Below are 25,095 nucleotides of genomic sequence, written 5' to 3'. Positions count from 1 at the left end.
TGATAAATGAAACAATGTAAATATCCATTTACAGATGGATGGATAATAAAAATGTAGCACATCCAATGGAATATTATTTAGCAATGGAAAGGACTATGTTGTGGCTATTTGAAACAATGTGAATGAGTCTCAAATTCTTCTGCTTAGTGAGTGGCGCCAGGCACAAAAGAGTATATGCTGGATGGTGCTATTTACATAAAACTTTAGAAAATACACCCTAATCTATAGTGACAGAAAATATCTGGTGATGGCAGGAGATGGTGTGGAGGGAAAAATGTGTTCCTCAGGACAGGAGAACACTGGGAATGAAGGAGATGTTTGGGATCTTGATTGTGGTGGTTTCTTATTTTTTTGGTTTCTTATCTGCCAAAACATGAAATGGTATACTTCAGATATATGTGATTTATTGTGTTTAAATTGTCCTTCCAGACATTTGTAAATATATAAATAAATATAATGTAAAGAAAGAAATTATAGTCATGTCTTAAATCTTGAGGTCTTAAATGTTACCTTCCTGACCAGCTGGAAACATGACGTCCTCTTGGATCTTTTCCCAATTCTTCCTTAGCCTCTCCTTTGCTGCTGACGGGTGCTGTTTGCCCTGTTTGAGGACGTGGATACAGAGTTCTGGGAAGAGCGTCTGCACCCCATCAGAACTGTTCTGAGCACCAGAGAGCCCCTTGCTGTCCCCATCTTTCACTGGCATCATGGACCTTGCCCACGTGAGAGGCTGCCATCCTGGTGTCTGACATGCCCTCCTGCAGAATGACTCTTACTGGCCCTGGGATGCTGCCTTGATGCTGCTTCTCTCCCTTGGGGACTTTGCCTTTTGTCACCACTCTTTTAGATGGGTTTCCCACAGCTGGGACCTTGTGGCATGTCCCTCTCCCCCCTATATGGCTCTATTCTTCCTGGAACCCAAAGTTGGGAGGCATTTGGGGCCAAATTTAAGCATAAACACAGATTACACCTGGATTTTTTGCTGTCTCTAAAGGCCAGGTGTACATTCTGGAGAACATTTTGTACCTGTTAATATGGAAACAAGACATAGAAGTCACTCTTTCATAACAAAAATACATATTCCCTCTTTAGGAAGGACAACACTCCCCCACCCCCTCAGCCAATTAGCTTGCCAGCCAAGCTCATGAGGCTAAGATTAACACCTCAAATTGGATTAAGCTTTGCTGTATGTTGCACTTCCCCTTACCCAGGATTCTGACATCCACAGGGAAAGGAATAATCTTTGAAACACACTTTGTTCTTTTTATCTTGCTATTCCAAAGGTTTGCAAAGCCTTTGCTGTGTTATTTACTTGAAGTCCTAAACAGGGCAGGTAGGTGTAAAATCAACGTTGTCCATGGCGTGTATCAGCCGAAGCACACCAGTCCTCAGTGAACGCACCAGCTGGCGACGGCCTATCGTTTTTACAGCGATCGAAAGTTCAGTCTCACCCCAGGTGACAAATCCCTTATTCACGTAAATAAAAGCCACTCCAAGCAACTCTGCCGCTTTTCTGGAGACCTAGGAACAGATGGCCTGCTTTTTAAATGCTTTCTCCCGTGGTGGACGCTTAGCTCTTGAATTATTTGGGAATCGGTGGGCAATGGGAGGGGTCTGTCCCGTAGGCCCACTGACTGCCTGCGTTGCTCCCTCCTCTGCTGGCTCAGGCCACGTGGGCTCCCAGAGACATGAGGCTTTGCCATCTGAGTCCTGAGAGTCACCGGCTCTCCTGGGCCTCCAGGGTTGGTGCTGATCCCTGGAGCCTCCAAATAGTGGGTGCTGAACAACCAAACCGTGGAGCTTGACTGCCCCAGGTATGGGAGAGTTTGATCTGGGGGAGAGGAAGACTGGTGATGGCCCCCAATTCTGAGCAGATTGGTGTGTGTCCTGTATCTGTAGTCATCCTCTTCATTAGTATCATCATCACCAGTCACTTACCACCTGTCCATCTAGAAGAGGAAACAAAGTGTTTCAATTGTTCGTGCAGAAACGACGCGGTCAAAGCTTTCGGCACTCGGAGCACATGGTAGTGATAGCACTCTTGTGATCCTGGCTAGACCACTCGCCCTTCCTCCTTGTTCCATGGGCATGGGAGGGGAAGGCCCACCTGCCCGCTTTCATGTGTCTCTACTGTGTAGAAATGCGGTGTTTACCGAAATGCTGCCCATTCTGTTCCCAGAGAACACGCAGACTCAGGCGCGGGGGGCGGGGGACAGGGACCTTCACCCAGTCTGCTGGATGGAAGGAGAAGCGAGCTTGTGGAGAACAGGGGGAGGTATCAGATGCTCCCAGGGTCTTCGAGGGCCCCTCTGGGTAGGGGGCTAGTGGTCCAGAGCTGATGGTGCACATGGGAGATTCTCATAGTTTTCTGCAGGATCTTCATGGGCCTGCCCTGCAGTGTCTTCTGGTTGTGCCTTCTTCAGCTCCGAATAGATGACTGCAGGTTCCTGGTGGAAATCCCACAAACAGTGAGCACCTAAGCACAGGTGAGGGAGGAGAGCTCTGCGAGAGGGAGGCGGAAAGCGTGACCCACCTCATTCCTCCGATGTGTCCTTGGTGAACGTGCTGTTGGATGGGAAGAGGGAAGACAGCATTAGTCTGTGGGTGACATATTCCAACTCACAACCCACTCACAACACATTTCGAAATCTCCCTTCCGCAACTGGGCTCTTGATGGTTTGCTCTGTGGGGTTCTTCCACCCCCACACACTGATAAAGCCTTTCCCCTGCCCACCAAATGCCCAGAGTGACTCTCCTGATGATTTCCTTGTCTCTCCCCTGCTCATCGCCCCAGCCAAGCGGTCCCCCTGCTTCCATCCCGCCCCCGTTCAGGGCCTCTGTGTGTGCACTGATTGGGAGAAAGTGGAACACAGGCTTTGCTTCACACGGGGAAAGTGGTGGAGGCTGGAGAGGGGGTTGGCATTCTAAGACTACACAACAAATTCCCAACGAAGATCTGCAGTGAAGCAGTAAGAAAATTCAGTGTGTGTGTTTCTTCTCTTTCCAAGGGTCCTCTGGATCTCTTTCATTCATTTATTAGTAAGTATTCAGTAAACAATGACCTTCTATTAAGCTACAAGGACAGAGGAACAACAAACAAACTCAGTCCGTGTACCCAAGGAGCCTATAATTTTTAAGAGGAACAATGGATGTGTAGATGTATGCAACAAGTAGGATGGGCGCCAGATGGAAATACGTAATGAGCTGTTGTTGCCAGAAGCTAACCCATCCTCCCAGGCTTGGACACAGGGAGGGCTGGGGGGACGTTTCATGGAGGCACCTGAACTATGTCTTGACATGTGAGCAGGGGTCACTGGGTAAACTAGGTGGGGGAAGGGCATTTCAGGCCGATGAGGCACATGATCACCAGAGCATGCAACAGCCCAGTGTGAGCAGGAAGATGGGGAGGGTCAGCTTGGCTGGAGTAAGGCCAGAGCTCTGGGAGGGGCCGAAGAGCAGAGGCAAGCGAGGGTCCAGCTTTGGAAGGAAGGGTCACCAAGGCCGTGAATCCAAGCCTGGGTGTGATAGGCAGGGCCTCTCAGAGGGATCGTGCTGGAAACCGTGTCTGGGGGCCAGAGGAGGATGAGATTAGAAATCAGACCGTCTGGGAGAATTATGATCGTCTACACATTAGGTTATGCGAGGCTGACACTAGCAATTAGCAGTCATGCATTCTTTTAAAACGATATTTGAAGAGACCCATAGTTTCCTAAGTACCACACTGGGTGCTACTGGTAAGTTCGTGGAAACACTAGTGTCTGTCCTCAGAGAGTCTGTGGGGTCCAGTGGCAGTGCACAAGGGTCCAAGGGAAGGGACACAGACATAGGGTGGCAGTGTGGGAGCAGATGATGCCTTCCTTCCGTGGCCCACTCATACTTGAGAGGCCTGGTCAGAGGCCCCTCGTGGATCCCCTCACACATGGCTGCCTCATCTGCCCTGCCCTCATCTCCCCAATACATGCATCTATACATACATCTGGAAGGCCTCTCACCTGGATTCCCCTTTGTTTGCTGGCTGCTCCAGATCTGGGAATACACCAGGTTGTCATCTCCAGGATTCACTGTGGGAGAGGAGATGATAGCTCGCTCCAGCCAAGAGCCCACGTTCTAGACTCTTCTAAGCTACTAAGTTCATCTTCTGTCTCAGACACGGTGCCAGGAGTGTCATTTTCAAGTTGAGTGTGACTCAGTCTTGGGCAGTTGCTCAATCTCCCCTCCCACCTTGGTTCATCCCTGGGGCCCTGGGCTACTTAGGAAGTCTCACCATTGCTGTACACTGGCTGCGGCTCCATCACGGCTGGTGGCTCAGAGTGGGGGGGCGTGTGGGGGTCTGTGGAGCAGGGTCCAGACCAGGAAGGCTCCTGATGCTCCTTGGGACTGTAACTGGGGCATACAGGGGGAGACACAGGGCGAGAAGGATTTGTGGATCACACCGAGTCTCAGGAAGACCAGTGTCCACGAGGAGCCCAGCGTGGTCCCTGTAAACAGGCTGGTTCTGTTGGTTAAGAGTCAGACTCTTGATTTTGGTATCAGTCATAATCTTAGGGTCTTGAAATTGAGCCTTGTGTCAGGCTCCACGCTCAGTGTGGAACCTGCTTGGGATTCTCTCTCTGATCATTCCCTCCTTCTCCCTCTGCCCTCTCCCTGCTCGTGCTCACTCACGCTCTCTCTCAAATAATAAGTAAATAAAATATTCTTTAAAATATCATGACTGCCTACCCTGAGTCTGCATGACTCTCTCAAGAGAACTCAGAAGGTGTGTGCAACGTGATGTGCGGCCCAAGACAGCGTGACAGTGAGGGACGACTGACACAAAGTCAGTGGGTCGAAGCGCAGAGTCTCAAGGTCTTTTCGGTAAACAGTTAGATCTGCCCAACTTCCTATTGTTCTCAAACACTTAAATGTTTAAACACTGATACACAAAGACTTTCGCACCCCCCCCCGGAACGTGACCTTCATCTTTTTTAAAAGGTCCCTTTCAATATTCCAGCTTTTATCACAATCATTTACCTTTCCTGTAAGAATCCTTGACAGATCTCTAGGAAAAGAGTGTTTTTTAACCCGCACTTCTGTTTCCTTCTGCAGTCAATACTGTGAATTGAACATTGCCAGCATTTAATAATTATGTCCCGAGTGAGTGTGCGGTGGAGGAATGAGGTCTGAGGTGGAGCCCGGTAACAGAGGAGCCACTAGGGTGGGCGTGGTCAGCTCTCCACCAGGGCACATCTGAAGAAGTAGAGTGACAAGGAGAGCAAGTGACATGAGTCCTGGGTATGCCGAGGTCTGAGTGAGTATTATTCAAAGATATGGCTGGAAGTGGCTTTCTGAATCACATTTTTGGATTTTGTAAGAATTTAAAATGTTAATAGGAAATCCAGTCAAATATTTTTTAATGTACATATAACCCTGTGGCCCTGTCTTGTGGGTATGAATAGATAATGACAATATTCTCAGCATACGAAACGAGACCTCACCTGGGTGTTCCAGTGGCAGGAAGTCTTCCTGAAAAACAGAAGATCAGTGATCGTGAGTGAGCTGTGTAGGTAGTGGGCTCCACATCAGAATGCCCTTTCCAGGAAATCAGATTCATTTTAGGTCTTAGCCATGGCAGATCTTAGAGAACATCAGGCTCTACCCCGCCAATGGCATATTACTGATGAGGAAGGTGGGGTCTGGAAAGATGGTTGCCCAGAATCATACTTATTCAGTCAGTAAAAGCAGCATGCACTCTAAGGAGATGTGGCTGAGTAGCACAAGAGGGACAACTTAGTACTTCACTCTGGGCCCAGTGCTTCCCCTCTTCCTCTTCTCTGCCCTGGCCACAGTCCCAGGAGATGGAGACCAGAGACAGAGTTCCTACACCATGTGAATAAATATGGCTCCCATAACCAGCTCGGATGTATCTGTACCTGTGGTCCTTGCAAACCCAATCAGCTGGGTACATACTGTTTTCTCGACACCCCTTCTCCTCTTCTCTTTCATCTGTCTGATTCCAACTGATCTTTCCTCCTCCAGGGCTTTCCCTGGGGCCAGCGAGCTCTAAAGTGACCTATCTACACATACATGGAAATCTGCAGTATTACAATCACCATACTGGATGGCAATTACCTATTTGTAGGTTTCCCTCCAACTCTCTCCATCATGAAAAAGGGTGTTACTTGAGGCTGCAACCCCGTCTCAATTATTTTTATTTGCCCAGTGGCTAGAATGTTGACAATATTCAGTAAAGTTTGGTTCAGCAACTGAACGGATTAAAGTATATACTTTGAGGACCACAAAAAGGGGGGGCACGTTGACAATTGTATAATAGGTGATTGCAGGTAAACCTAATCTGGAAGGCTCCTTCATCAGTCTTGAAAATATGGCAGTTTTTCATCATCAGTGAGACACTGAAATCCTTTTGGCCTGCCCCAATGCAGGACTCCTCCTAGAGCCCACTACTGACCACTGCCTGTTTAATTGTGGCTCTGCATCTGTCTCACTGGGCTTAGACACCATGAAGTATTACCCCAAATAAACATTCTCATCAAAAATGATTGATGTCTGCAAACCATGAATTAAACTAGAGTTGTGTGACAGCTCCTTAGAGAAATTGCGATTTGTATCAGTCAACAGCCACTGTCCTCCCTTGTGGGTGGATGAGCTAAGTCCCAGGATGTGTCTGCAAGTCCGTTTATCTCTTCATTTGCAAAAGACAGAATAGACCCAGAAGGTGGCTATTTACATGACACAGGTTAATATCACTGAAGAAGTATGGGTTGGTCTGGCACTAAGCAGTTTACATGGATACCACCAAATTGGTAAGTAGCATTGTTATGACCACAAAGAAACTTAGTACTTCACTCTGGGCTCAGTGCTTGGAGAGTTTAATTTGCCTGCCAGATATCAAGTATCTGGCAAATTACATTACTGGAATTTTCATCTCGGCAGTTCAGTCACAGAGTTAATATAGTTACCACTCTCTTTGGTAATGGGTTGGATACACTCAGCCTTAAGGAGCAGACAGAATTCTCTTTTCAAAAAAAATGGAGTAAATACTTAGCAGTACAATTGCTGGGTCACAGGGTAGCAACAAAACTGAGGGTTTTAGAGGGGAAGGTGGTGGGGGTGTTAGTCCCGTGATGGGTATAAAGGAGGGCACGTGTTGCTTTCAGTATTGCGTGTTCTACACAAACAGTGAATCATGGAACACTACATCAAAAACTAATGATGTACTGTATGGTCACTAACATAACATAATTTAAAAAAGAAAAAAGAAAGACAGAAATAGTGGAAAGGGCTGAGCTCCTCCCTGAGCAGGCTGATGGACAATGAGAAGGAAGTTGGGAAGATTGTGAGATGAGGAAGTCAGATACCCTCTGACTGGTAGACTGTCGGAGTTTCTTACTGAGTTTGCTGTTTAAAACAAGACTTCCTCTAGATTGAGAGGTCAGAACCGCCTGGGTTTCTGTTCTCATGGATCACATAAAATGACTGTTGCTTATCTTGACTTCCCTGTGTCGGTTGCTGTATGGCTGAACAATCTATTTTTTGACCATTATTAACTTCATTGGCAAGGTCTTAATGTCTGCACTTACAGTATGTTTTTAATTAGTAAGTGACTCAAATACAGGTGATAAAACAGAAAAGTAGTTTTGAAAGTAGGAGATGTGACCAGCCTTCCTTAAGTCACAAAGGTACAGTGGAGAGAGTATGGAGTCAAAGGTTAGGAAGAACCCCAAGTAAGCCCCAACTCTGACTCTTAATAGATACACGAGTTTGGAAAGATAACTTATGAAATATCTCCTTTTTTTCATCTCTAATATGGCGATAATAATATTGACTGAATTGAACTGAGATGTAGTTATTGAATAACTGGGAATAGACAAACTACAAAATCGCATATAATAGGCTTTAAATGAGTGATACATTTTATGATGAGTACCATAAAGCTTAGTAATCTTATTCCTTTCATATATATTTTAAAAAATGATATGTGGACTTAATTTACATGTAATGTTATTTAAGAAAATACTAAATAGCTTTAAAATATCAGTCATACAATTCTCAAGGTTCTAGCCAGGCATGAAAAAGGCATGGAAGATATTAGAGAAACCCTCTCGGGAGATATAAAAGCCCTTTCTGGAGAAATAAAAGTACTAAAATATAACCAAGTTGAAATTAAAAAAAAGCTATTAATGAGGTGCAATAAAAAAATGGAGGCTCTCACTGCTAGGATAAATGAGGCAGAAGAAAGAATTAGGAATATAGAAGACCAAATGTCAGAGAAGAAAGAAGCCGAGCAAAAGAGGGACAAACAGCTACTGGACTACGAGGGGAGAATTCCAGAGATAAGTGACACCATAAGACAAAACAACATTAGAATAATTGGGATTCCAGAAGAAGAAGAAAGAGAGAGGGGAGCACAAGGTATATTGGAGAGAATTATTGGAGAGAATTTCCCTAATATGGCAAAGGGAGCAAGCATCAAAATTCAGGAGGCGCAGAGAAACCCCCTCAAAATCAACAAGAATAGGTCCACACCCCGTCACCTAATAGTAAAATTTACAAGTCTTAGTGAAAGAGAAAATCCTGAAAGGAGCCCGAGAAAAGAAGTCTGTAACATACAATGGTAAAAATATTAGATTGGCAGCAGACTTATCCACAGAGACCTGGCAGGTCAGAAAGAGCTGGCATGATATATTCAGAGCACTAAACGAGAAAAACATGCAGCCAAGAATACTATATCCAGCTAGGCTATCATTGAAAATAGAAGGAGAGATAAAAAGCTTCCAGGACAAACAAAAACTGAAAGAATTTTCAAACACCAAACCAGCTCTACCGGAAATATTGAAAGGGGTCCTCTAAGCAAAGAGAGACCCTAAAAGTAGTAGATCAGATAGGAACTGAGACAATATACAGTAAAAGTCACCTTACAGGCAATACAATGGCACTCAATTCATATCTCTCAATAGTTACCCTGAATGTTAATGGGCTAAATGCCCCAATCAAAACACACAGGGTATCAGAATGAATAAAAAAACAAAACCCATCCATATGTTGCCTACAAGAAACTCATTTTAGACCCAAAGACACCTCCAGATTTAAAGTGAGGGGGTGGAAAACAATTTGCCATGCTAATGGACATCAGAAGAAAGCAGGAGTGGCAATCCTTATATCAGATCAACTAGATTTTAAGCCAAAGACTATAATAAGAGATGACGAAGGACACTATGTCATACTCAAAGGATCTGTCCAACAAGAAGATCTAACAATTTTAAATATCTATGCCCCTAACGTGGGAGCAGCCAACTGTATAAACCAATTAATAACAAAATCAAAGAGATACATCAACAATAATACAATAATAGTAGGAGACTTTAACACTTCCCTCACTGAAATGGACAGATCATCCAAGCAAAAGATCAACAAGGGAATAAACGCCTTAAATGACACCCTGGACCAGATGGACATCACAGATATATTCAGAACAGTTCATCCCAAAGCAACAGAATACACATTCTTCTCCAGTGCACATGGAACTTCCTGGGTCCTAAATCAGGTCGCAACCAGTATCAAAAGATTGGGATCATTCCCTGCATACTTTCAGGCCACAATGCTCTGAAGCTAGAACTCAATCACAAGAGGAAATTTGGAAAGAACCCAAATACATGGAGACTAAACAGCATCCTTTTAAAGAATGAATGGGTCAACCAGGAAATTAAAGAAGAATTGAAAAAATTCATGGAGACAAATGATAATGAAAACACAACAGTTCAAAATATGTGGGACACAGCAAAGGCAGTCCTGAGAGGAAAATATATAGTGGTACAAGCCTTTCTCAAGAAACAAGAAAGGTCTCAAGTACATAACCTAACCCTAAACCTAAAGAGGATGGAGAAAGAACGAGAAAGAAGCCCTAAACCCAGCAGGAGAAGAGAAATCATAAAGATCAGAGCAGAAATCAATGAAATAGAAACAAACAAACAAAAAAAAGAGCAAATCAACGATACTAGGAGCTGGTTCTTTGAAAGAATTAATAAGATTGATAAACCCCTGGCCAGACTTATAAAAAAGAAAAGAGAAAGGACCAGGACCCAAATAAATAAAATCATGAATGAAATAGGAGAAATCACAATTAACACCAAAGAAATACAAACAATTGTAAGAACATACTATGAGCAACTCTACGCAAACGAATTTGACAATATGGAAGAAATGGATGCATTCCTTGAGACATAGAAACTACCACAACTGAACCATGAAGAAATAGAAAACCTGAACAGTCCTATAACCAGTAAGGAGATTGAAACAGTCATCAGAAATCTCCAAACAAACAAAAGCCCGGGGCCAGATGGCTTCCCAGGGGAATTCTACCAAGCATTTAAAGAAGAACTAATTCCTATTCTCCTGAAACTGTTCCAAAAAATAGAAATGGAAGGAAACCTTCCAAACTCATTTTATGATGCCAGCGTCACCTTGATCCCCAAACCAGACAAGGATCCCATCAAAAAAGAGAACTACAGACCAATATCCTTGATGAACACAGATGTGAAAATTCTCACCAAAATACTAGCCAATAGGATTCAACAGTACCTTAAAAGGATTATTCACCATGACCAAGTGGGATTTATTCCAGGGCTGCAAGGTTGGTTCAACATCTGCAAATCAATCAATGTGATTCAATACATTAATAAAAGAAAGAACAAGAACCATATGATACTCTCATTAGATGCTTAAAAAGCATTTGACAAAGTACAGCATCCCTTCCTGATCAAAACTCTTCAAAGTGTAGGGATAGAGGGCACATACCTCAATATCATCAAAGCCATCTATGAAAAACCCACCGCAAATATCATCCTCAATGGAGAAAAACTGAAAGCTTTTCCACTAAGGTCAGGAACATGGCAGGGATGTCCATTATCACCACTGCTATTCAACATAGTACTAGAAGCCCTAGCCTCAGCAATCAGACAACAAAAGGAAATTAAAAGCATCCAAATCGGCAAAGAAGAAGTCAAACTATCACTCTTCACAGATGATATGATACTATATGTGGAAAACCCAAAAGACTCCACTCCAAAACTGCTAGAACTTGTACAGGAATTCAGTAAAGTGTCAGGATATAATATCAATGCACAGAAATCAGTTGCATTTCTATACACCAAAAACAAGACAGAAGAAAGAGAAATTAAGGAGTCGATCTCATTTATAATTGAACCCAAAACTATAAGATACCTAGGAATAAACTAACCAAAGAGGCTAAGAATCTATACTCAGAAAACTATAAAGTACTCATGAAAGAAATTGAGGAAGACATAAAGAAATGGAAAAATGTTCCATGCTCCTGGATTGGAAGAACAAATATTTTGAAAATGTCTATGCTTACCTAAAGCAATCTACACATTTAATGCAATTCCTATCAAAATACCATCCATTGTTTTCAAAGAAATGGAAAAAATAATCCTAAAATTTATATGGAACCAGAAAAGACCTCAAATAGCCAAAGGAATATTGGAAAAGAAAGCCAAAGTTGGTGGAATCACAATTCCGGACTTCAAGCTCTATTACAAAGCTGTCATCATCAAGACAGCATGGTACTGGCACAAAAACAGACACAGAGATCAATGGAACAGAATAGAGAGCACAGAAATAGACCCTCAACTCTATGGTCAACTAATCTTTGAGAAAGCAGGAAAGAATGTCCAATGGAAAAAAGACAGCCTCTTCAATAAATGGTGTTGGGAAAATTGGACAGCCACATGCAGAAAAATGAATTTGGATCATTTCCTTACACCACACACGAAAATAGACTCAAAATGGATGAAGGACCTCAATGTGAGAAAGGAATCCATCAAAGTCCTTGAGGAGAACACAGGCAGCAACGTCTTCAACATCAGTCGCAGCAACATCTTTCTAGGAACAACGCAAAAGGCAAGGGAAGCAAGGGCAAAAATGAACTATTGGGATTTCATCAAGATCAAAAGCTTTTGCACAGCAAAGGAAACAGTTAACAAAACCAAAAGACAACTAACAGAATGGGAGAAGATATTTGCAAACGACCTATCAGATAAAGGGCTAGTGTCCAAAATCTATAAAGAAGTTATCAAACTCAACACCCAAAGAACAAATAACCCAATCAAGAAATGGGCAGAGGACATGAACAGACATTTCTGCAAAGAAGACATCCAGATGGGCAACAGACACATGAAAAAGTGCTCCACGTCACTCGGCATCAGGGAAATACAAATCAAAACCACAATGAGGTATCACCTCACACCAGTCAGAATAGCTAAAATTAACAAGTCAGGAAATGGCAGATGCTGGCGAGGATGCAGAGAAAGGGGAACCCTCCTACACTGTTGGTGGGAATGCAAGCTGGTGCGACCACTCTGGAAAACAGCATGGAGGTTCCTCAAAATGTTGAATATTGAACTGCGCTATGGTCCAGCAATTGCACTACTGGATATTTACCGTAAAGATACAAACGTAGTGATGTGAAGGGGCATGTGCACCCGAATGTTTATAGCAGCAATGTCTACAATAGCCAAACTATGGAAAGAACCTAGATGTCCATCAACAGATGAATGGATAAAGAAGATGTGGTATATATACACAATGGAATACTATGCAGCCATCAAAAGAAGTGAAATCTTGCCATTTGCGATGATGTGGATGGAACTAGAGGATATCATGCTTAGCAAAATAAGTCAAGCAGAGAAAGACAACTATCATATGATCTCCCTGATATGAGGAAGTGGTGATGCAACATGGGGGCTTAAGGGGGTAGGAGAAGAATAAATGAAAACAAGATGGGATTGGGAGGGAGACAAACCATAAGTGAATCTTAATCTCACAAAACAAACTGAGGGTTGCTGGGGGGAGTGGGGTTGGGAGAGGAGGTAGGGTTTTGGACATTGGGGAGGGTATGTGCTATGGTGAATGCTGTGAAGAGTGTGAATCTGGCAATTCACAGACCTGTACCCCTGGGGATAAAAATATATTATACATTTATAAAAAATAAAAAATTAAAAAAAGTTAATAAAACAATGAACTAATTAAAAAAATCAGTTATAAAACGTTGGTGCCATTTTTCATGCAAAGAAATAGGACAGAAGCTCATTGATGGACCTGAAGACAAAAGAGTAAGGAGAAAATGCTTGATCAGCATCACTAAGAAAAATACATGTAAGTTTTTTCATTACATTGAGATCCAAATATTCTTTTTATTTCTTTGTTTGCTTGCTTGATTTTCAGTATAAGCCCTAAGAAAGGGCGAACAAAAGCATTTGTCCTGACAGAAAAGGAAGTGTCATGTTATGCCAAGTGAGAGATAGACAGAAAGAAAAGCTTTAGTAATTCCAAAATATAAAGTAGTGAAACCTTACAGGCACCCAAGACACTGAATTAAAAAGTCCATTAGTTCAAGAATCCCTGATCCATGAAAAACATTTAGAGAGGAAAAAAAACGCAGTCACAGAAGAACAAAGGATGATAGTGTATTTCTTGTCAGAAACAATGCACACAAGAAGATAGTAAAGCAGTATCTTTAAAATATGTAAAGAAGAAAAAATTTCTACCTATAATCCTATAACAGCAAAGGCATCTTTCACAATGAATGCAAAACAGAGACTTTTACAGACTATATAAAACCTGAAATAATTCATCAGCAGCAGACCCATCTATTAGAAATGTTAAAAGAAATCTTTGGGGCAGAAAGAAGGTAATACCAGATGGAATTTGAAGATACAAAAAGAAATAAAGGAAATCAGAAGTGGTAACTACTTAAGTAAGTATGTAAAATTCTTAAATTATACTTAAGTCTCTTAAATTATATTTAATAACTAACAGGTAAGTGACTGTATACAAAACTAATAGCACTGTAGCTAGGAGGGAAGAAATGGAGTGCAGAGTGGAATATCCTTTTTTAAAAAATTTCACTTATTTCTTTATTTCTTTACTCATTTAGAGAGAAAGCGAGTGGGAGGAGAGTCAGAGGGAGAGGGAGAAAGAATCTAATGAAGACTCTGCAGCTCAGTGTGGAGCCCAATGGGAGGCTTGATCCCATGACCCTGAGATCATGGCTTGAGCCAAAATCAAGAGCTGGATGCTTAACTGACCAAGCCACCCAGACGCCCTATAATAGTAATATTCTTTTTTTTAAAAAAAGATTTTATTTATTTATTTGATAGAGAGAGAGAGAGAGATATCACAAGTAGGCAGAGAGGCAGGCAGAGAGAGGCGGGGAAGCAGGCTCCCCGCTGAGCAGAGAGCCCAATGCAGGGCTCAATCCCAGGACCCTGAGACCATGACCTGAGCCGAAGGCAGAGTCTTTAATCCACTGAGCCACCCAGGTGCCCCAGTAATATTCTTACACTATATATGAAGTAACTGAATGCACCTGAAGATAGACTGTGGTAATTTAACTATCTATATTAGAAATGCTAAAACAACCAGTGAAGTAAACAAAACAAAGAATTATATACCTAGTATGCCAACAGAGGGAAAAATGGAATCATAAAAAATACTCAGTTGGTCTAAAAGAAGGTAGAAAAAAAGGAAAAGGTAAACAAAGAACAGATGGAACAAATAGAAAATAAATAGCAAAATAATAGACTTTAAATCTAATCTTATCATCACATTAATATAAACGATCTAAATACCTTAGTTAAAAGATAGAGACTGTCATATTGGATAAAAAGCAACAATTAATTATATGCTATGTATTTATAAAAAAAATGCCTTAAATATAAGGGCCTATATAGGTTACAAGTGAAAAGATGGATAAAGAAAAACCATGTTAGGGGAACCTGGGTTGCTCCATCGGTTAAGCATCTGCCTTCAGCTCTGATCACAATCCTGGAGTCCCAGAATCGAGTCCTCATCAGTCTCCTCACCCAGTGGGGAGTCCGCTTCTCCCTCTGACCCTCCTGCCTCTCATGCTATCTCTCTCACCCTCTTTCTCAAATAAATAAATAAAATATTTTTAAAAAAAGAATACATGTTAACAGTACTTTATTAATACATTAATATCAAAGAGTACTTCAGAGTAAATGACACTAACAGGGATAAAAATATCATTTCACGAGGATAAGCTGATCATTTTACCAAAAACACAAATGATTACAAACATTTATGCACCTAATAAAAGAGCTTCAAAATACCAAAGGCAAAACTTGATGGAATTGTAAGAAGAGATGGCTAAATCCATAGTTAGCGTTGGCGATTTCGATACCCCTCTTTCAATAGTTGATAGATCAAGTAGAAAATCATTACAGATATAATAGACTTTAGCAACACGACCAGTCAAGCTCACCAGCAGACCCATATTCTGAGAAATGTGAAATGTACTTCAGGCAGAAAGAAAATGATACCATATGGAAATATGGAGACACAAAAAGGAATGACAAATACTAGAAGTGGTAATTAAATGGGTGTTACCTTGACATCAAGTCTGATAAAGATATAATAAGAAAATAAGTCTACCAAGCAGTATCCCTCATGAATGTAGTTGTAAACATTCTTAACAAAATTTTACCACATCAAATTCAACAGTCATGACCAAGTGACGTTGACCTCAAAAATGCAAGGTTGTTTTGACATTCAGTATTCAAAATCCGTATCAATCGACTAGAAAAGAGAATCATATGATCATCTCAATCAATGTAGAAAAAACATTTGACAAAGATTTTCCTTATAAGAATCCTCAGCAAATTACAAATAGTAGGGACTTCCTTGGCCTAATAGAGAGCATCTACCAAAAAATCCAAAGCTAACATTACCATATTAAATGACGAGAGACAAATACTTTCCCCTAATATGAGCAACAAGACCTGCTATGCTGATATGCTATATGTGCTCTCACCACTTGTATTCAACATTGTACAGGAGGTTCTAGCCAGGGCAATAAGGCAAGAAAAAGAAATAAAAGTAACTCAGATGGGAAAGGAAGGAGGGGGGTTATCTTTTTTTTCAGATGACAGAATCACCTCCGTAAAAAATCTGATGGAATCTATAAAAGAGAGACTGGAACTAATAAATATGTATATAGCAAGGTTGCAAGATATAAGATCAGCATAAAAAATAAATTGTATTTCTATGTACTTGAAATGATAAAAAACTGAAATTTTAATTTCTTTTTTTAAAATTTCTTTTCAGCGTAACAGAATTCATTGTTTATGCGCCACACCCAGTGCTCCATGCAATACGTGCCCTCCATAATGCCCACCACTTGGCTCCCCCAACCTCCCACCCCTCCCCTTCAAAACCCTCAGATTGCTTTTCAGAGTCCATTTCATTTCATTCTCAGCATCCATATTAATTTTCCAAATTTCACAATATTTGACTGGAACCCGAATATATTTCAGAATGTATGGTTTGCACCATGGCTATTACCCATCTTTTGTTGTTACAAATGAAAGACTTTTTAATATTATTCCTTTTGTTCTCAGTAAGCTTTGAACTGGGGGTGGATTGGCAAATAAACACCTTTCTAATTTTTAATTAGAAGCAAAACTCTGCTACCTAGTTTAAATCTCAAATTAAACACATGGAGTGACAACTTCATTGAGAAATGTATTCTGCCTTTTTGTCACTGTTGCCTACAGGTGCCAGTGAGTAGAACTGAGGGTTTACTATTTGGAAGAGAATAATCATCTTAAGAGAATGCACTACACAAGTCCAAATTATGATAGCAATGGCAAAAGTCACAACATCAGAGGGTAACACATAGACACCCACCTGATTTCCTTTGGGTCCTGAAGTACCTCACCAAATAAGCAGTAGCAGCAAGGCCGGACACACTTAGCAGGCACCCAATGAAGCCCACAGTGATATGGATTACTTTGCTTGTGGAAAGCCCTAAATGGGAAGACCTGTATTTGAGTTCTGGTGGCAAGTTTTTTTGACCTAGACAACATGTAGGTGGGGAATAGAGATCTATCAGGACAGTTTTCTTCCAGGTTCTAATTCCTCCATTTGAATTATCTCCACTATAATTGGTAATTTTCAAAATAATGGCCCATGGTTGTTAGCATCTAAGATTGAAATCTATTCCCTTTCTTTCCCCCATGAAATCAACACAATCTCTGGAAGCCCCAAGCCTTTGTGTGCATGTTCAAAAACTCTTTGATGGTAGAATTTGCACAGTCTGTAGGAAAAATATTTTATTGATCTTAACTGTAATCTGAAACTCAGGTACCTCCAACATACCTGTGAAGTTGAGTGTCACCATGTAACTTCTCTGGACCCCCAGGCCATTGTCAGCCCCACAGGAGTAGTTTCCAGAATGTTCTGTGGTCAGAGAGAGATTAAAAGATGCTCCTCCTCCAGAGGGAGCCGATGTGTTCCCCAGGATGACATCTTCATGATAAAACCAGTATAAGATCGGGGGAGAGCCTCTCTGGACCTCACAGCGAAGTTCTAACAAATCTCCCACCACAACCTGGGGCCTGGCAGGGTTGAAGGTGAGGACAGGGCGAGACACTGGAACTGAAGGAGGAAACATAGTTCATTGGCAGTTTTAATTGAGAATGTATACCAGATAATAAAGGAAACATCCAGCATAATTTAGTAGTAGGAATATAGACCTGGGATCAAGACAAGCCCTACCTGTGACACTGAGCATCACTGCCTCACTGCGCTGGGCCCTCAGGCTGTTGTCAGCTTCACAGGCATAGTTTCCAGAATGTTCTGCTGTCAGAGAGAGGTTGAAGGAGGCTCCTCCTCCAGAGGGGGCCGAATTGGTCCCCAGGATGACGTCCTCATGGTAATACCGGTACAGGATCGGGGGAGAGCCCCTCTGGGCCTCACAGCGAAGCTCCACCATGTCCCCCACCACGGCCAGGGCTCTGGGTGTCTTGACAGTGAGGATGGGGTGGGACGCTGGAACTGAGTGAGACAGGAGCTGTCAGAGAGGGTCTCACCTTACCTTCCATCTTTGCCATTCCTTGGTTGACATTTAAATCTTCACACCTCTTTTCCTTGCCTTCTTCAGAAGATCCTTCTGGCTGACAAAGAAACTAAACCTTGGCTTGGGAACAAGGTTGAGTGAAAAAGCAAGGAACTTACTTTTTGGTGTGACTCTGATCCGTTTACTGAGGATGGGGCCTTGAATATTGTCGGCTGAGCAGTAGTACCTCCCAGCGTCCTGCTCCCTCACTGCAGCTATCCGCAACTCTGCTGACAGGGCACGCACCATCTTCCTGCCCAAACTTCTCTCTGTGCCCTCCCGGTGCCAGGAAAATGCGATAGTCCCTGTACCCTTGGCTACTGAGCAGATAAGGACCATATCTCCTCCTTCAATCAGCTGGTCCCCAGGGGGCTGGATCTCTAGATTCACATCAGACACAGGGATCCCTAGGAGGACAGAGGAGAATTTGAGAAGGTCTCAAAGGCAGGTGCTACAGGGCCAAGGAGAAGGCTGGTGTTGTCACGTATAAGCCAATAGCAACAGGTACAGTAGGCAGGGGTCCAAAGTGGGAGATAGGGAATTGTACATTATTATGAAGGGAACATTACCTGTCCCCACACACAACGGTTTCTGTCCTCGGGTAATGTCTATCTTCTTTTAAACCTAACGTTGACCACAGTCAAATTTTATGGACCTTTATCTCTAAGGCACCTCTGTTGCATCAATGGACCATAAAGAAAGAGAACAGGGAAGGTTCTTTGTATCCTGAAGTGATTTGATTCAGAACCCAAACCCCTCTCCATCCTCCAAGCCTCCTCCAGTCTCAGCACCACCTCCCCACCTTCTTCTTTATTTCAGTTTGTGTTTATCTTTCTCTTTTCCGATTATTTTGGAACAAGTTTTGATTGACACATGGACACCCCAAAGGGCCTCTACAGACAGACTGCATGTGGTCTTTGGTGCTTCTTGTTAACTGTTCACCCACTAAGAATGTACCCTGTATGTCTTTGTGGCCCTCACAGGTTAGACACCCAGCAAGTGATCAATAATGATTATTACCTAACTTAGATGGAAGAGAATGTTATAGGGAAGTTAGGCCAATGTTGAACCTAAGAGAAAGGGATAGTGGGATGGCTGGTAGCTCCTCTCTGCCATGTTCACTATCTCAGGGAGCAAGAGAGGTAATTCTCTGCTCTCTTCTCCCTTCCCTCTGCCCCACAGACACTCACTCTGTACATGTATCTGGGATCGCAGGCTTTCTTTAATGATACTGGAAGTCGCTGTCTTTGCCTGGCACCAGTAGGACCCTGAGTCTTCACTCCACATGGTGGGGATCTGGAGCTCTGAGGAGTTGCTCCAACCAGGTTCCAGGACCTTATCTTCTCTGAAGAAACAGAACCGAAGCCAAATGTATGACCTTGGTGGAGGGAGCCAGGTCTCACATTTCAGGTTCACTGGGTTTCCCTCAATGGGCTGGGAAGGTCTGGCTCTCAACACAGGTTGTGGAAACAGCTCTATAGAGAAGCACAAAAACAGTTCCCAGGGCAGTGAGACTCCGAGCTCCTGGAGAGGGACACCTGTGTTCTCAGCACAATGTCAGAAGGTGGGGACCCATGGAGATGGAACCACCTCTCACCTCCTTCCCATGGATGCTCAGAAGAGGCCTCTCATGAAGGCCCCTCTTTGATCCCCACACAGTTTCTCTGTCAAGACCTATTACCCACAGGAGTATAGCCATTACCTTGAACTTGGATCTTTAAAGCTTTTGAAGTTTCTTTCCATGGGCTCCAAAAATATTCACTAGAAACAGTACAATGATATTCGTTATTGTCCCTAGAGACTGAATGTATTGTGACCTCTGACTGAGAATGATGTCTCATTTTTTTTTTATTTTTGTAGAAAGTCTTTTCATAAGTTTTTTTTTCTTTCTTCGCCAGGCATCTCAGAGTTACATCATCTCCTTCAAAGACAGGGTGTGAGGCCTGGAGGATCAGCCAGTCTGCAAAGAGTGAACAAACATACTCCATCTGTTTCTTTCTTCAAACTCTCACTTCTGCCCTTGAGGGAAGAGCTATGGCCCTGCACACATTGGTGAATGTCCTCCACCACCATTTCCATGTGGCCGCACTACTAATGCTCTCTTGTCCTAGATAGTGAACTGCTTTTCAGAAAATGTACCTAAGAGATCCTCATATGTATCATTAAAAGAGCAATTTTCTACCATATCTTCCTTTAGACCCAAGTCCCTTCTCGCCTGGTGGCTTCTGGGTTCCTGACATGTCTCTGGGTGGAGGAGATGGACAGTGTGCTGTCCTCCACAGCCCTATCTCCTCATTCTCCCAACTAGGATCAATTCATCAAATAGCCTCATGTCTGCTTACAACAGTCTGTGTTCCCTGGGTTCACCCAGCCTTCAGACATGTGCCCAGCAGCTTCATTTCAGAGACTCGCCCCTTTCTTTCCTCACCAGATAAAAATTCCACACGCACAGGGTCACTGAAGGAAGATCTTGGGGTCTTGCATGAGTAATATCCAGACTTGTCTATTTGGATTGTTCCAGGTCTACTTCCCAAGGAAATTTTATTGTAATACCAAGATACATATCCCTGGGCCCAAGAATGGTCATCCTTGCAGGTGAGATTCACTATTTCTCCCTTGAAGGTTCTGGACCATGGAGGTTCAAGGAGAAGAAAAGCTTTTGGAAGTGTTCCTAAACAGGAAACAGAAAGGTACAGGCAGATGAAGGTGGATGGGAGGTAGGCTGAACCCAGGGGAGGTCCCAAACTGCTGGTGGCCGATTCCCATGGGGAAAGGAGCAGATACAACTGGGGGACATGCCTGGGGCAGAACCTGCTCTTCCTCATCCTTTTCATAGGCCAGAAGTGGGCCTGTGGGTGCCATAAGGGAGAGGTCTCAGGTCCCTGAGGTGGGTTCTGAAAAGCTTGGGAGATGGGATGTGTAGCTGGGCACGCACTATGAGGGCCTCTGAAGGTGGCTGATTCTAAAATGTTCTTGTCTTGTGCATTCCTGTCAAGGTACAGGTGGGCCTGGGATGTAGTCTCTAGACTCTGAACAATCACTTCCTACTTGGTTGCTCGTAGGTAATGGACAACATATTTTTTCCTGCTTTCATTATTTTTAAACTTTGACTTGAGATTCTATGGAGAAGGCATCTTTTGTCTACACTCTAAGTCAGACACAATAAAAGATGAAGGGACATACAGAATTTGAATGGAGAGGCATGGGCTGCTTCAGAAATCCCCTTTGTACACAAAATTGCAAATGACAAATGGGACCCGAAATGGAAGCAGGACAGCAGCATGAGCTCCCTTCGGAGTGTATGAAGATTCGGGGGCAGCACTTCCTCTGTGAATAGGAGCTGCTTTTCTGTCCTTTGATGGTGGCTCTAGCTTGAACAAACGGGTGTGGAGGATGGTCCTCAGGGGAAAAAAGGAGACAGATGGAAGGTTCTGGACATTAGCCTCCTGCCTCTGCGAATGCTTCCTTGCCCTGCACTGATGGGGAAAGGACTGAAGGCTGCAGAGATCACAGGAGGCTCTCTGCTCACTGGCCAGGGTGACAGGTGTGACCCCAGAGTGGCAGCACCACTCATTCTGGTACAACCTCAGCCCCCATTTACAGGGACAGGCATGCTGGCTGGAAGAACCAATGCCCAGAGAGCAGGAGGGAGAGGGAAAGGAAGACTGACCTGATTGCTCTCGTCCGGGAGCTGTGAGAGAGCCAAAGGTTAAAGGTTAGCATGGGGTGACACTGTTCCAACCCTTGGTTAGACTCTGAGAAACTCCCAGCAACCCAGCCACAGTCCCTTCTTGGGCTTTCCCTCCCATTTCTTTCTGCACATTCCATACCTCCCACGGCCCCCAAACAAAAATGCAGCCTCTGATTTCTGTGATGAGCGTGAATGGCTCGTATCCACACCCCTGGCCTCCTTGCTCTGCGCGCAGTAGCTCGTGCTCTCTTCTCTGGCCTGAGCTGGGCAGAGCAGAGGCCGAGAAGGGCTTGGAGAAACGCTTTATCTCCCCCTTCCTCCTCACTTCTTGGGCACTGTTCCCCCTACTTTTCCTTTCTTTTATTTATTTATTTTTTTAAGATTTTATTTATTTGAGCGTGAGAACAAGAGAGAGCACAAGCAGGGGGAAAGACAGAGGGGGAGAGAAGCAGATTCCCTGCTGAGCAGGAAGCCTGATGCGGGCTTGACCCCAGGACCTCCGGATCAAGACCTGAGCCAAAGGCAGAAGCTTAAGGACTGAGCCACCTGGGCATCCCTCCCCCTACTTTTTCACTCTCTGGTTAAATATTGGCTTAAAATGTCAGGAAGGAGCCATGTTGCTCCGCAGACCTTCCTCCCCTCACCCGTGTGGGCAGTAACTGTTTCTCTGGGCGTTTAGAGGTGTGGTTTCGTAGAGAGAAAAATCCAAGCTTCCTATGAGGTGAGAAAGGAAATGAGCAGGAAGCCAAGGTGCCACAAAGGATGGCCAGGTCTCCGGAGTCTTTCGGTTCCCTGGAAACCTAGCTCTGTTCATTTTCCACCTTTGCTATGTGTCTGAAGCCCAAGGGGAAACGGAGATAGAAGCCCCCTGGCTTTCCCTCCACCTGCTGACATTAAGAACTTGGGCCCCTGTCCGAGTCTGACCACTACTCACCCAGGATCAGCAGCAGCAGCCACAGAAGCACAGGGACCTGGTCCGGCCGATGGCAGGGAAAGCCCATCTTACCAGAAGCCAGGCTTCTCTCCCGTCTGTGAAGGACGGCCAGAGAGTAGTACTCAGATAAGGCCCACAGAATTAGAAAAAGGAAGTAAAATAATCAGGTCTTGCTGGTGTTCTCAAAACGTGAAAGTGGCTACTTTCCTACATGGCCCTTGTCTTTCGGGCTGGTAGCTGTGCCATTTCCGATGTTGGTGGCCACCTTCTGGTGGTCCACGTCTGCCAGGACAAGTATCTCCAAGGCTGTGCCTGGGTCCTCAGAAAATGCCAAGCTGTGCATTTGCTAGTATGCAAATAACTTTTTCTTCATTTCTCAAATGGAAACCGCTTCCTTACCTTAAATTCATACAAACTTCGGTGTCACATGAGGTCCTAGTACAGACACACTTGGTCAGTCTGGTGTCAAAGTGTGTTTTATGATGGGAGCCCCACAAAGTCAAAGGGTTAAAGTAGATGTAAAACCTTTTGAGCTTTATATAAGCTGGGCTGAAGTTGCTGAAGAGGATTTGCAGAATGACTCAGCTGGTAGAGCATGCGACTCTCAATCTCAGGGACATGAGTTGCAGCTCCACATTTGGCGCTGAGGCTACTTAAAAAACAAAAACAAAAACAAAAACAAAAACAAAAACACATCCCTCTGCAGTTTAGCAGAATAAGCTTCCCTAAGTGCCCCTGAGACCTGCACAGATTGGGGGTAAGTGAACAAGCAGACAAATGTGAACCTATGTTGTGAGGGTCTCAGCCTGTCAACAGCCACATTGTGCCTGGACCAGCCCCCGTGGTTCTCACCATTTCCCCCTGCAAAAACCACCAGGAAACACGGCAGCGGTGGGGCGGGGGAGATTGTTACTCACATGTCTTGGGAAGTACATGACACACCTGGGACCACACAGCAAGGCCACAAGACTGGGGTTCTTCTGCTTTTATTGGGATCAAGGTGGAGGGCACTTAGGGTTTCATGGGCTTACTCTTTATTGAAGAATTTAACATAAGAGCAGAAATTTAAGTTTGTGATGAAAAAACAACAACAAGAGATCCAAATGATCAGTTAGTGAGATCAGCCAAGATCTCTGAAACAAAGGAGGGTAGGGTGGAGGAAGCTGGCTGGGTCCCAGAGGTGAGGAGCTGCCACCATGCAATGGGTGCTCCGGGCACCACAAGCTTCAGGCAGGCCCTTGCCCTATAAAAGGAAACCCCCATCCTCTCACACAGAAACCCTGTGTCCAATGTGGACCATCCCCAGCGGGGCCTTTTGCACCCTCACAGTCCACGTGTCTTTCCTAATTATTTCCTGTTTCAGCCCCACAAACACTTCTCATAGTTTGTCAATTTCCCTCCCCAGTTCCGGAGGGTTCTTGGCCATTATCTCCTTATCTTTCTGGTCCTCCCTTCCTTCTTCTGAATCCTTAGAATGTGGATATTGATCTGCCTCATGGGCTTTTCTCCTTTTTGCTCCCCTAACTGAAGTATTTCTGGTGACCTGTTTTCAGCTCTCTGGTCCTTTCTTCTGTTGGGTCTCTATTGAGGAAAACAAAGGCAAGAGAAATCTAGTTTAAATTAAATCTCCTTACAGCTTGCATCCCACTGATAGATCCTTGAGACATGTAGAGAGTGACCTTCCTTGAGGAACTCATGGTGGCATTAATGTTGTTTTGCTAGAGAATAAGAGTAATCTTATCTTAATGGCAGCTAGACCCTCAACATCTCAAAAGGCTTGCTTCAAAATTCCTTTGAAACTTACTTTATCTCTACCCCACCTTTTTCCACAAACCTAAAAGTACAGAATGTCACCCCTCACAATGCCAGTGCAGCTCTTTCTGCCCACAGGTCCTGTCCCTGTGTTATAATAAAATCACTTTTTGCACCAGAAATATTTCAAGAATTCTTCCTTGGTCATTCACTCAGAAGCCCAAAACTTCAAATCATATCATTTACATCATTTGGTGTCCAATCTGGGGCTTTGAATCCACTCATCTGGACTCTGATCCTTAATGCAAATTTGGTATTTCCTCTCCTGTCCCTTTACTTTCACTCCAGGAGCTTTTCAAGGAGTAGGGTCTTATTGAATACTTTCCTGTCTCTTGCTCAGGCTCTAATCCTCTAGCCTGTGGCCACTCTAGGAAGAGGAGAAATCCTGTCTTTTGGCTAGAAGTTAGTACCCTAGCCAGAATGATAATAAGACCCAGAAACTTGAGAACCTCTCTTTATTTCTGTCCTTATACAAATTTGTCTGGTTTGGGCATAGGAAAGCTACCTAAGTGACTAACAAAGCTGCTGATCGTAAGACTCCCATATGAGGTTTCCTCTTCTTTGGTCTAATGTGATCCCCTCCATACCCCTGGCCTAGCCCCTTCTAGCCAAGGAACCTCCACTAAGAACAGCCCCAAACCAGTTAGAATTAAAACCCAACCAAGGATGTTCCCTAGAGAAACTGGCTATAAAGTTTACATGTATTGGGATGTCACTTACATCATGATG

At 43.6% G+C, this 25,095-nt stretch overlaps 1 protein-coding gene across 14 annotated transcripts; it reads right to left on the bottom strand.

Moving 5' to 3' along the window:
* FCRL3 (Fc receptor like 3) lies at positions 1–23,108 on the bottom strand. 14 transcript variants are annotated; one of them, XR_004280014.1, is made up of 18 exons: positions 22,954–23,108; positions 22,555–22,649; positions 21,600–21,620; positions 20,358–20,600; positions 19,632–19,889; positions 19,120–19,404; positions 18,049–18,336; positions 17,590–17,868; positions 17,191–17,469; positions 16,720–16,887; positions 5,475–5,502; positions 5,011–5,091; positions 4,265–4,383; positions 3,993–4,061; positions 3,497–3,565; positions 2,534–2,565; positions 1,208–2,447; positions 1–601 (listed from the first exon to the last, which is right to left on the bottom strand). XR_004280014.1 is itself a non-coding variant. In XM_032317691.1 (17 exons), the coding sequence occupies exons 1-17, from the start codon at positions 22,962–22,964 to the stop codon at positions 2,322–2,324; spliced, it is 2,451 nt and encodes an 816-aa protein (XP_032173582.1). In that variant the 5' UTR covers positions 22,965–23,108; the 3' UTR covers positions 2–2,321. The 14 variants fall into 14 exon arrangements, 10 of the variants coding, with proteins under 10 accessions (XP_032173583.1, XP_032173582.1, XP_032173585.1 ...); XR_004280015.1 differs by having other exon boundaries at positions 1–363; XR_004280012.1 differs by having other exon boundaries at positions 2–363; positions 511–2,447.
* Positions 23,109–25,095: the final 1,987 nt, after the last annotated feature.

This window comes from Mustela erminea, chromosome 17 (assembly GCF_009829155.1).
Source record: "Mustela erminea isolate mMusErm1 chromosome 17, mMusErm1.Pri, whole genome shotgun sequence".
In the NCBI taxonomy this organism is placed as follows: Eukaryota; Metazoa; Chordata; class Mammalia; order Carnivora; family Mustelidae; genus Mustela; species Mustela erminea.
The sequence above is the reverse complement of the archived record's forward strand: the minus strand, read 5'-3'. Positions and strand labels throughout refer to the sequence as shown.